The following is a 12,256-nucleotide window of genomic DNA, read 5'->3' as shown; positions in this document are numbered from 1 at the left end:
ACAGTATCTTTAAGAACTAGATATATAGTACTAACTTCTAGAAGGTAGCCTAAACGCTTCTTAAAATAGAATACTGCTACTAAACTATTATCTTTATTCTTAATAATGCTTTTAAGCGTACGTATCTAGAGCTTACTTGCGTATTCTATAGTGTTGCTACTAAATACCTAACTCTTCTTAGCTACTTAACTATTACTAACTCTAAGTTAGAAGAGTTAGAAGAGAAGGTTAACGCTTAAGCAATTAATTCTAACGCAGCGCACCTTAAAGCTAAAACGCAAATAGTAATTATTCTAACTTTATAGCTTATACTACAAGACACACTACTTAGTGTTTAGTTACCTTACAAATTAGAGATTAATTACCTATTTATTTTACTTCTCTTTAACGCATACTAAAATAAGTATAATATACTAAACGTTACAACTCTTTAGCGCTAGCCTATCTAATAGGTAAAGTAGTTAAAGTTTCTCTATTTATAAGCTATATCTCTCTATATTGTATAGTAATATTTAAGTATTAATAGAGTTATAGTGTAACTAAAAAGGCTTTCTTATACTAAGTTAGCAACTAGGTTAAGGTATTAGATAATAAGGCTAGTTAGGTAGTTAGTATCTTTATACACAAGCACTATAATTATTATTACTTATTTATTATTATTAATATAGTAGATAGTAACTTTACAACTAAGAGAGTTATACAAACTCTTACTTAGCAGAATATCTCTTGCAATAGAGTTTTAAAGCACTGTATATTTACTATAATAGAAAAGCGTTAGATCTTTAGTCTACTAGCGCTATAGGCTAAGAAGCTGTAGATTATTCTAAGCCTTAGAGATAGAGAGTTTATATTTGTTAACAAGAACATTTACTTTATATAACTTAGCCTCTCTTCTTATACTTTCTATAATCTGCGTCTTACTCTAGTTGCTATAGAAAGAATTAACTCTTCTTAAACTCTAAGCTCTTCTTACATATTACCTATACTAGTTACTACTCTACTCTACTACACTTCTTATAGATATATATTTATACTTCTTGTTCTTATAGCTCTACTAAGAGTTTAAGATAGCGTATTATTGCCTATATAACTTAGAGTTATAATATAATCTATATAATATTAATTAAGGTAGTAAGAGTTTAATAGTAGTGTTCTATTAGTTACGCCTTCTATCTATTTGCGACAAACTAGATATCTAAATATATATTATAGAGTTATATATTCTTATATTCTACACTAGTTTTTCTTTATACTACTTTATACTTTTGTAATATAATTAAGACGCGTAGGCGCAAAGCTAACTCTTAAAGCTATTGCTAGAGGTCTCTTAGCTATAAGAAAGGTAAATATAGCACGCAGTTAGACTTTAGAACTATTCTATAACTAATTTTCTTATCTATTATAGCTACGCATTGTATATACAACTAATTAGTATAATTTTGTATATTCTTTTAATTATAGTTAACTCTAGAGTTCTAAAAGCTACTTTAAGGCTTTCTGTAATTAAGCGCGCCTACCTTAGTTCTCTAGTACCTCTATTTATTTATGCTATGCAGCGCAGCTTACTAAAACTAATATAATAGATCTAAAATAATACTATAAGCCTAAGCAAAAGTCTCTATATAAAATTTAACTTAATTCTAAGTAGTTTAAGTAATTTTAAGTAAGAGAATGCGTAACACGTAGAACGCGCTAGTATATAATACAACACAACAAAGTAGAGACTAGCGTAGGTAGAGTTAGGTTACTCTATAATAGTAAGAGTAGCTAACTATAGCCTACTATTATTATTTCTATACGCAGGTATTCTGTCTATACTCTAAGTAGCTAAAGATTGTCTAGTTTATAGTAGCCTAAACTACTATGTTAACTTCTTTATTCTAATATTCTAGCAATACAATACACTTTACTAGCATATCTAACGTTTATAGTTTCTACTTCTTCTACTTATAACTACTATACTAGGCTAGAAAAAAACATCTTCTCTTAACTAAGAATTATAGCAGCAACAACTATCTAGCTCTACCTTACACTAATCTAGTATACTAGACAGACTAATGTATAGTAATATTAGCTACTAGAGATATTATATTGTATTTCTAAGCTTTGTTGCGCTATTCTATATACTATCTAGGTACACTAAGATCTCTTTAATTATATTACTCGCTAACCTAACCTCTTGTACTTATACTACTCTTTCTTCTCTTTTTACTTATTCTACTTATATGTATTCTTTACTTCTACTCTATTAATAATGCTATATAGTTAGGTTGCCTAGTATACAAAGACTAAATCTAGAGTCTATTTAGTAGCTAGGTAGAGGTTTTAGTAGAAGAAAATAATTATTTTGTTAGTCTAAAGAATATGCGTAAAGGTAAATATTAAGCTTTTACTTCTTAAAACTAGTCTATAGTAGATATATAATAACGTTAAAGTAGAAATATTTACACTAAATACTAGAAAGAAATAGCTTACTATAGCAGTTAAAAATAGCTAAGAATACGTCTAGGCATAGAATACAGGTATTAAAAACTATATAGTTAAAAACAGCTAAGAACGCGTCTAGGTATAGAATACAGGCATTAAAAATTATAAGGCTAACACTTCTAGTAACCTAAAAGCTTGCCTAGATAGTAGTTAGAATGTTCTAGAATATTATTATATCTAAGGCTAACCTAAGCTAAGTAACTATCTCTAAGATCTAAGAAGTTACTATGTAATTCTAATATTTGCTAATACCTTTAGCTCTCTAGGTAGCCTTTAGATCTAAACCTTCGCTAATCTAGTAAATATTACTTAATATTCTATACCTCTACTAGGCCTAGTATCTTATACCTTTTTATTCTTCTATATATATACCTTAGAATACTAATCTAGTAGTAGATACTAATAACATTCTTACTCTACTAGATAGCTACCTCTTTTATTATATTCTAGACAGCTACCTCTAACTCTATTCTAAGATTATTGTTCTTTAGAATTAGATAATATTCTTACTCTACTAGATAGCTACCTCTTTTATTATATTCTAGATAGCTACCTCTAACTCTGTTCTAAGATTATTGTTCTTTAGAATTAGATAACATTCTTACTCTACTAGACAGCTATCTCTTTTATTATGTTCTAGATAGCTACCTCTAACTCTGTTCTAAGATTATTATTCTTTAGAATTAGATAACATTCTTACTCTACTAGATAGCTATCTCTTTTATTATGTTCTATACAGCTACCTCTAACTCTATCTAGATATATTTACTCTTATAAAAACTATTACTTAGAATATTAAAGTATATAGTATAAGGTATACAATAATAGTATATAATAATAGTATATAATAATAGTATGCGACAATAGTATATAATAATAGTATATAATAATAGTATATAATAATAGTATATAATAATAATATATAACGTAGATATATATATTAAAGTACTTTGTAGTTATATAATGTAACGAAAGAGACGATATAACGTATAAAGATATGTTAGATACTTAGTATTAAGAAGGTTATTAACATATAGCAACGAACTATATTATTAAAAGTGTAATTAGAATCTATTTAGAATTTTGTTAGTAATAGAACATATAAGTTATATTTACGCATCTAGGTTTAACTAACAATAATAGATTACTAAAAGCTATAACACTAGTAGCTTTAAGCTAAAGTATAGCGCTAGTAGTTTTAAGTAGAAGCTTTGCAAGAGTAGCTATAGAAGTAGAAGTATAACACTAGTAGCTTTAAGCAAAAGCGCAGCGCTAGTAGTTTTAAGTAGAAGCTTTGTATAGATAGCTATAAAGAAGTAAAGTCTCTTTAAGCGCAAGCTGCTGCTGCTACTACTACTACTAAATAGAGCTTTAGAGTAGTCTTAGCTATCTTAATCTTCTAGTAATAGCTGTTAAAAAGGCGCAATAGCAAGAAGCTATGCTGTTACTATAGTAGCTATAGATAAGAAGGTTAAAATAGATAAGAGAATAGAGATAGAGATAGAGATAGAAGTAAGAGTAATAGAGATAGAGGTAGAGCAATAATAGAAGAATCTTTACTAGTAGGCAGCTTTATAGCCTAAGCTCTAAGGTAGTAAGATTATAGTAAATAGTAAGTGTATAATACAAAAGAGGCTTGCAAACGCTGCGCGCTCTTATAAGTTAGAAGGTAAGTAACTATATCTACGCCTAAGTGTATTTTTCTAGAGCTAATAGTATTATAATAGAGACGTATTAAGCGTAGATAAGAAATAATACTTTACTATTATAAAGAATTAAGTAGCTTAAGCCTTTATAATAGCTAATCTAGTGTTAGAGACAGCTATAGTATTAATAATACCTAATCTAGACTTAACAACTAGTAATAGTAAGAAGAGAAGAAGAATAGATAACTACGCAGCTGCTACTACGCGCTAACTAGCCTAGAATATAGATATTAATCTTGTTATATACTATAAAGGCGTTAGGTCTAACAACTAGTAACAGTAGTAAGAGAAGAAGAATAGATGTAGATATTAATCTTATTAGAAGCACTAGGCCTAATAACTAGTAATAGTAGAAAGAGAAAGAGAATAGATAACTACGCACTAGTCTAGCGGTAGGCGTAGTAGGCGGTAATAGGCGCAGTAGGCGGCGATAGCTAGCTAGAGTATGCGCTTAATATATGTATTAGTGCTTCTATATAGATAGAGTTATTATAGAGAATAATAGCTAGCTAGAGTGTGCGCTTAATATATATATTAGTGCTTCTATATAGATAGAGTTGTTATAGAGAGAGACGCAGAGAGAATAGACTTTATCTTATAGACTAGGCTAGCTGTAATAATAGTAGACAAAGACTAGAGAAAGTGTGTAGTAAGATAACTACTAAGAGCTAGATATTTTAGAAGAGCTTTAAGTCTATAGGTCTACTATAGGCACTAGAGAAAGTGCGTAGTAAGATAACTACTAAGAGCTAGATATTTTAGAAGGGCTTTAAGCCTATCTACTATAGGCACTAGAGAAAGTGCGTAGTAAGATAACTACTAAGAGCTAGATATTTTAGAAAGGCTTTAAGTCTTTCTACTATAGGCGCTAGAGAGAAGAATAGAGAATAGATACAAGCTAACGCCTATATAATCTTAGAATAGAGCGATAGAGAGAAGGCTTATTAATAGCTAGGTATAATGTTAAGAGGTAGCTAAGACGCTATATTATGTTGTAATAGCAACGTTAACGCGTCTAGTCTTTAGATTATAATAGTAAGAGTTAGTAATACGTTTAGAAGTAGGTATCTAAAAAGAGAGAGGTTGTAAAGTATATATTACTAACACAACTATAGTTCTCTAAGCTAACTCTAAGCTAGAGCTGTACTACGTAGGCCTGTTATGCAACTTAAATTATACACTACTAAATCTTTCTCTTCTTAAAGCGCCTATTTCTCTAGTCTAATCTATTCTACAAGAAGCGCGCTTAGCTTCTTAGTTAATAGAGAGCTTTTGCTACACACTACTCTTTATAAACGCGTAGTCTAGCGAATAGTAACTAATAATACTGCTACTCTATTTCTAGCCTTATTACTAAATTCTTAGCGATTAGTCTCTTTATACACAATAACTAACTCTCTACTATTCTTTAACGCCTACATACTACACTTATAAGATACGCGTTATATATAATCTTATATAATAGCTACTATCGCGAATAGCTAGCTACTTTTCTAGCGTTAGGTATTAATAGATAATAAGTAATATATGCCTTACGCTATTCTATAAACAAAAAGAACTAACAAAAGGTCTTTGCAGAGAGCTAGGTAACAGGCAGAGAAGTATCTAAGATAAGAAAATAAGAAGGCTAGTTATAATGTTATATTAGCAGCCTACTAAGAGGCAGAGTATATGCGCTAATATGCTAGCTAAGAATTAGCTATAGATACTGCTAGAGAGGCGCGCAACAGCGTAGAAGTTTTGCAATATAGAGTCTTTCTAGTGTCTTATTTCTAATACTATGTATTATAGTATTAGTATCTATAAATAACAATCTAAGTAGTTGCTTAAGCTAAACTGCCTACCTGTAAGACCTGTGTAAATAATAAAATATGTAAAGATGTAGTAAAACTGCGCACTATAATTATAGCTATAAGAAGAATGTAAAATGCTTTATAGATAAATATATAATAATATTAATAGCTTAACTATAATAAAAGTACTGCGCAAGTCTTTCTACAACGTGTTTGTAATACTAGATAACGTGCAAAACTGCATATTGCAATAGATTCTAGTATAATATAAAGCGAAATGCATAACTAAATTGCTATATAACGTTCTTAATATAATACGCAAATGCTAACTTACTATTAGCTAACAAGCTTGTTATATTATTAAAATAATGTTTGTTATGTTATGTAACAGAATTAACATTAGATTAAAACTCTTTGCGACGCAAAACTATGTTTAATATGTTAAGCATTTTGCTTTATATTATACAAGAGTAGCTAACAAATCTTATTATTAATTCGCAAAGCTTTTATAGTTATAACACCTATAGTACGGAGCGCGCTACGGCATGTACGAGATGCTGACACGCTTTAACAGTACCTGCGTATCCTGCATCACATGACTCAATCCTCGATTCCTCGGCGCCTAGTAGAAGACAAATGGTTTTGGAATTAGGATAACGACATCAGAAGTCCGGGTGCTAATGCCTTTTGCAGCATACATTGGCGTTAAGGCCTGTCATGCACCGGCTTTTACACCCATGTAGCTGTCAGCCCGTATTATTAGTATTGTTCAATGCGAATATACTAGATTTTTGCCTCTCTCTTATGCTGACTACTATACATCCATACCACAGTGATACACGCTCACCCTATACCTCAAACGAAGTTGCGATGGCGAGCGCCTTCACCTAATCGTATCTTCGCTGCCTTTACCTGTTGGTTCGGAGCTAGTCTGCCACCATATATAAGACACTCCCTCTACCTTTAGACACTACCTAGGTAACATCCACCATCAACTCACTCCCGACGCTGAATCGTTCGTCATCAACACTCACGATGACAAGCAACCCGAACTCTCGAAAGCGAGACAGCGACCAGTCAGAAAAGCTCCCTGATCCGAAGAAGTTGAGGCGCTCCATGGCCGACAGACCCGGGTTAGCATGAGCTGGTTTGACATCGAGATACTTGACTGACCAGCCACAGCCGCCTACACAAGATGATCACAGTCATCGTCGGACTCGATGAGGAGCCATTTATCGTTGATAAGGGCACTCTTCTCACCAGCTCCGACTTCTTCAAGAAGACCTTGGGAACGTCGCTCAAGAACAACGGTCCAGAAGAAGTTTATCTGTCAGACGCAGAACCCCGAGCTTTCGAAATCTATCTGGGATGGCTCGAAACCGGCTACTTCTACATTATGGAGAAAAATGACGTCAAGGAGAGTGAGTTCGGTGAGATACTTAATGACGACGAGTGTTCGAAGTGGGATGAGTGCTACAAACTTGGTCATGTCATACAGGACTATGACTTCCAGGACGCCTGTATCGACTGGCTCCACGAGAAGATAATATCCGACGAACATTATATCATGACACACGTACTTGAAACAGTATACGGAATCGATGATCAGGTTCCAGCGCATCGCCAGTTAGTCGTTGATGTTGCGGCTCACCTCTGGACTGACAAGATATTCGAGGAAATAGAAGAGGATGACTATCCTCCCAAGTACTTGATGGACATCCTCAAACAGATTGGTCCGAAGATGAGGGTCGCCCAAGTAGTGGAACAAGATCATGAAGCATTCTTCCAAGACGTCGGCTGCAAGTATCATGCGCATGTTGCTCTCAACAAGCCTTGCTACAAGAATACTCATCCGGCCTACAAGTAAGCAGAAGAAGGTACGCCACTGCTTCTGACTCTTGGAAGAAATACTAACCGACATTTAGATCGCCAGCCTTGAGAGTATGAAATCTGCTGCGGCGATCCAACCAACGACTGCCTCTTCCGTTCAGCTATTGCGCTTCAACCATGGTGCCGATTGAGGAAGAAAAGGGCTCATCACTTAATACATTCAGATATGAAAAGCTTTGGCGAAGCGGCTGTTCATTATTGGTTCACATTCGGTGCTGATGTTTTTTGCGAGTCTTTCATGTCTGTGTGCGTTCTTGATTTAGTTTCATTAGTGCTATCATCAAGTAGATAGCTGCGCTAAAAGGCCAGCTTTCGAAGAGAGCGAATTCCAATAAGAGAAAGTCAAAATGAACCATTCAAGCATACGAACACCGCATACCTCATGATGTCTTGGAGCATGCACGTGCAAGCTAATTTCTTTCGCGATTGCGCATCGCCCGACTAACCGACTACGCCGCAAAGATGCCCTTGAAATACCCCTCAATCCCCTTACATCCCTCCCCATCAACCTCATCAATATACCCAACATACTGATCCGGCCTCGCAACAACCACACACCCCCTGTCCCTATCAACCCCATACCCCTTATACGCATCGCCAAAGCCCTCAAACGGATTCGCGTCATCGGCGTACACGGAGTCGTAATCCCAGCCCGTCTTCGCATCGAACGGATGTAGGATATCTGGGATGTCGCGTAACAGCTCTACCTCCTTCCACTTGGCCGAGTGTAAAGTAAGCACCTCGATATTCTTACCGAGATGCGGCGCTAATACCGATGACGACTCGAGGGCCTGGCAGAAGGTCTTCAAACGGGCGCTCTGCTGAGCGTTTGCAACGTTGCCGGCGAAGACGATGATGCGGAAGCGACCGTCGCTTTTAAGCTTCTGCTGGAACTCCCAGGCGCGGCCGTCGGCTTGGTTGATGACTTGGTGGCTGGGGAAGCGCATGCCGAGTTTGATCTCTGAGGACAGCTCTTGCTTTCCGATGACGGGGGACGAGGAGGAGACGTCTGTGCCGTCGCCTTGGTCGGCGGCAGAGCCCGGTTTGCCGATTAGCATGCTCGTGCCGTAGTCGACTGAGAGGCCGGTTGCGAAGAGTTGTCCTAGGGTGAGTTAGTGGGCGGGATTGGTGATTGGTAATGACTTTGACATAGACGTACCTTTGAGGAAAGCATTCTTGAACTCATCCATACTGACGCCTTCTTCGTCCATGACGTCCTTGGCTGGTCGACCGGAGAAAAGCCGCGAGAATTTGTGGTCGAAAGCGATGAGGTCCTGTGCGATACGCCTGCGCTCCGACTGGTAGGTCTTCAGAATGGAGGGATGAGCGACGCCCTTCACAACCAAGCCTAGCTTCCAGCCTAGGTTGTATCCATCCTGCATCGAGACGTTCATACCCTGCCCTGCTTTAGGTGAGTGCGTATGCACAGCATCACCAGCCAGGAAGACACGGCTCTTGTGATCGAAGTTCTTGCCTACTCGCTGCCCGATCTGGTATGCTGTCCACCAATCACAGTATTCGTACGTGAGCTTGTACGGCGCCATGATCTTCTGTGCTGCTGTGATGATAGTTTCAGGGGTGATCTTCGACCTGTCCGCTCGGCCACTGGCGTCGGGCTTGATCTCTGTGAGCTGGATGTACAGGCGGGCGATCTTGTTCTCGCGTGGGATGATCATCATTGAACCGGAAGACGCGCTATGAATGGCACAACGCTTGCGAACATCTGGAAAGTCTGTGATGGGAATGATGTCCAAGACGCCCCAGATGTGGTCGGTGGGCTCGCCTTCGAGCTCAAACCCCAGTTGCTTTCGCGTCCAGCTGTGAGCGCCGTCGCAGCCTACGACGTACTTCGCTTTTACAGTCTCAGTGCTGCCTTGCTTCTGCTGGCTATTGGCGATAAGATCTTCAGTGTCGTCTTCTGCCAGATTGCTCCTGAAAAGACCATCGTTGACTCCAGATCCTTTGCTTTGCGCTGGTTTGGCCTCGTCTTCCGTGAGATATCGCAGCTGGACTGTAACAGGGTAGTTGTCGGGCGAATGATCATCAACTCGATCCTCGGCGATATGTAGTGACTCCGGTAGCACTGCGCGCTCGACGCGTAGCGTGTCCTTGGAATGCTTTTTGATGTGATCGAGGAAGAACCTCTCAATCCGTCCCTGATGGAGTACAATCTCCTTGAATCGTGAGAGACCCGGTGGTGTATCTGGAACTCCGTCTGAACGGCGTATCACACCATCTTCGCCGGGATTCTACGAATGTTAGGGATGGTGGTGGGTTTATCGAGTGTGATAACATACCCACATGCAAAACTGATGAATGGTTAGTAAGGTTTACTCAAGACGAAATCGGTTGATGTACACACCTCTATCAAGTGATTTGCTTCCTTCCAAGCTCTATCCGCGAAGCCAAAGCTATCAAAGATCTCCAGGCTGCGGAGCTGTAAACCATCTGCCTGTCCCGAGTAGATCTTTGTGCCGCGCTTATCAACAACACGAGCATTGATGCCACATCTTGCCATCCAAGCCGAGAGCATCAGCCTAAGACTCGGTCAGTTTTGAACAATGCCCATTGTTGTGGTGATCATTACCCTGCTGGACCAGCACCAACGATGAGACTTTGGACTAATTAGCTACATGTTCGCATTGCTTGACATCGGCAGACTAACACATCGCACTTCGACTCTGGGGTCTCTGGAACCGTCATCTTGTAGTCTCTTTGCCGTTGTCGCTAGAGTTGGTTGTTTGCGTGTATATACCTAGCTCAAAGGTTGCTTTCGACGCAAGATTGGCTATACACAGCACGAACGTGGCTTTCATCTAATATAAGACGGCCTTACAAACGCTCCGTCCCGCGCACCCTAGCAATCTCACACTACGGCAATGCTGTTCGGCGTGTCGCACAGCCCACATCCCGGCGTTGTCGACGCGATCTGGTGCGTGGCTACCCCACATCACGCCAAGCCGATTTGGACCGTATGACGCATGGAACGGCGTCCTGAGTTCGTGATTCGCGCATCTCGGTGTGGGCCTGAAGGTAAGCGCAAAAACGTTTTGGGGTTTGTCAGACGTTTGTCAGGTGGATGAGGTTGAAGAGGAGATGAAGATGTGGATGTGGATGCAGCCGTCCCGGGTGCGGCTGCGCTCCTTCCATCGTGCGTCCAAGGCGCAAGGACTGTGGGTCCTTGGTCATGCTTGGTAAACGAGAGGCTCTGGCAGCGGTCGGATTATGCAGCCAGGTGGCACGGTCGAGCTTGCTTTGATCAAACTTCTACGTTAAGAAAGATTGTGTTGCACAGGTGTAGTTGCTGGCCAGCTACGTAGGAGCAAATTCTGCTATTAGGACGGGGTCATGACGTACATACATCATCAGCGACGGCGACTTAGGTGCACGTCACCGACCCTATAGCTTTAGCTAGTCAAGTAGGAAAGTGTCGCTTCTCTGAATTCACACTTCCCATCAATCTTCGAGAGGCCACCAACATGTCCACAAACTACGACTTCAAAACCGCCCTCGTGACCGGCGGAGGCGGCGGCATCGGGAAGGCCCTCGCGCAACAGTTTACAAAAGACGGGAAGAAAGTCATCATTGCCGGCCGCACAGAGTCGAAACTCCAAGAAGCCGCAAAAGAAATCGGAGCAGCAGCTTACTACGTGCTCGATACCGGAGACGTCAAGTCTATCCCGGCCTTCGTCAAGAAGCTGATTTCCGAACATCCGGATCTGGACTGTCTCGTCAACAATGCCGGTGTGCAGCGTCCGCTTGATGTCAACGAAATGGATCCAGAAGAATTCGGAAGCAAGGCCGATCAAGAGATCGACATCAACCAACGTGGGCCCATGCACCTTACATTGCACCTGCTCTCACACTTCAAATCCAAACCAATGGCACTCGTCGTCAACGTGTCTTCCGTCCTCGGCTTCGTTCCGTTCTCCCTCGTCAATCCCGTATACTGCGGTACCAAAGCATGGCTGCACTTCTGGTCGATGAATTTACGCGCTCAGTTAAAAGATACCAAGGTCAAGGTCATCGAAATCGCGCCGCCAACCGTAGCGACGGATTTGCATCGTGAAAGGAAGGATCCGGATGACAACAAGAAGGAGAAGAATCAAGCTGCGTTGAGTGTCGAGGAGTTTACGGAGGAGACGATAGGGAAGTGGAAGAAAGGAGATGAGATGATCGCTGCGGGTCCTGCGAACAAGATTGTAGACACTTGGCAGGAGAATATGGGACCGATTTTCCAGAGCATGGCCAAATAACCATGACGCCCCCAACGAAATAATGGCTAGTTAATGAATAGATGCTTTGTTCTGGAGTGATCTCGGGATGATGCGCGTACTCATCTCTTACCGTAGGCGCGCTCGAAGTCAGCTGCAAGCGGCT

The 12,256-nt window shown here is 39.6% G+C and overlaps 3 protein-coding genes across 3 annotated transcripts; 2 read left to right on the top strand and 1 right to left on the bottom strand.

The window, feature by feature from the left end:
• Window positions 1-7,021: 7,021 nt before the first annotated feature.
• On the top strand, window positions 7,022-7,853 carry J4E88_008665 (uncharacterized protein; the record flags this gene model as incomplete). Its single annotated transcript, XM_049402274.1, has 2 exons — window positions 7,022-7,119; window positions 7,169-7,853. 2 exons carry the CDS (start codon window positions 7,022-7,024, stop codon window positions 7,851-7,853), a joined length of 783 nt encoding a protein of 260 aa, XP_049251945.1.
• A 472-nt stretch (window positions 7,854-8,325) lies between these two features.
• On the bottom strand, window positions 8,326-10,394 carry J4E88_008664 (uncharacterized protein; the record flags this gene model as incomplete). The annotated part of the gene is made up of 4 exons (XM_049402273.1): window positions 8,326-8,978; window positions 9,036-10,125; window positions 10,174-10,185; window positions 10,239-10,394. 4 exons carry the CDS (start codon window positions 10,392-10,394, stop codon window positions 8,326-8,328), a joined length of 1,911 nt encoding a protein of 636 aa, XP_049251944.1.
• A 961-nt stretch (window positions 10,395-11,355) lies between these two features.
• J4E88_008663 (uncharacterized protein) lies at window positions 11,356-12,132 on the top strand (the record flags this gene model as incomplete). Its single annotated transcript, XM_049402272.1, has 1 exon — window positions 11,356-12,132. The coding sequence occupies one exon, from the start codon at window positions 11,356-11,358 to the stop codon at window positions 12,130-12,132; it is 777 nt and encodes a 258-aa protein (XP_049251943.1).
• Window positions 12,133-12,256: the final 124 nt, after the last annotated feature.

The sequence above is a fragment of the Alternaria novae-zelandiae genome, assembly GCF_023758075.1.
Source record: "Alternaria novae-zelandiae strain BMP 2774 chromosome Unknown scaffold_20, whole genome shotgun sequence".
NCBI classification, from domain to species: Eukaryota; Fungi; Ascomycota; class Dothideomycetes; order Pleosporales; family Pleosporaceae; genus Alternaria; species Alternaria novae-zelandiae.
The sequence above is the reverse complement of the archived record's forward strand: the minus strand, read 5'-3'. Positions and strand labels throughout refer to the sequence as shown.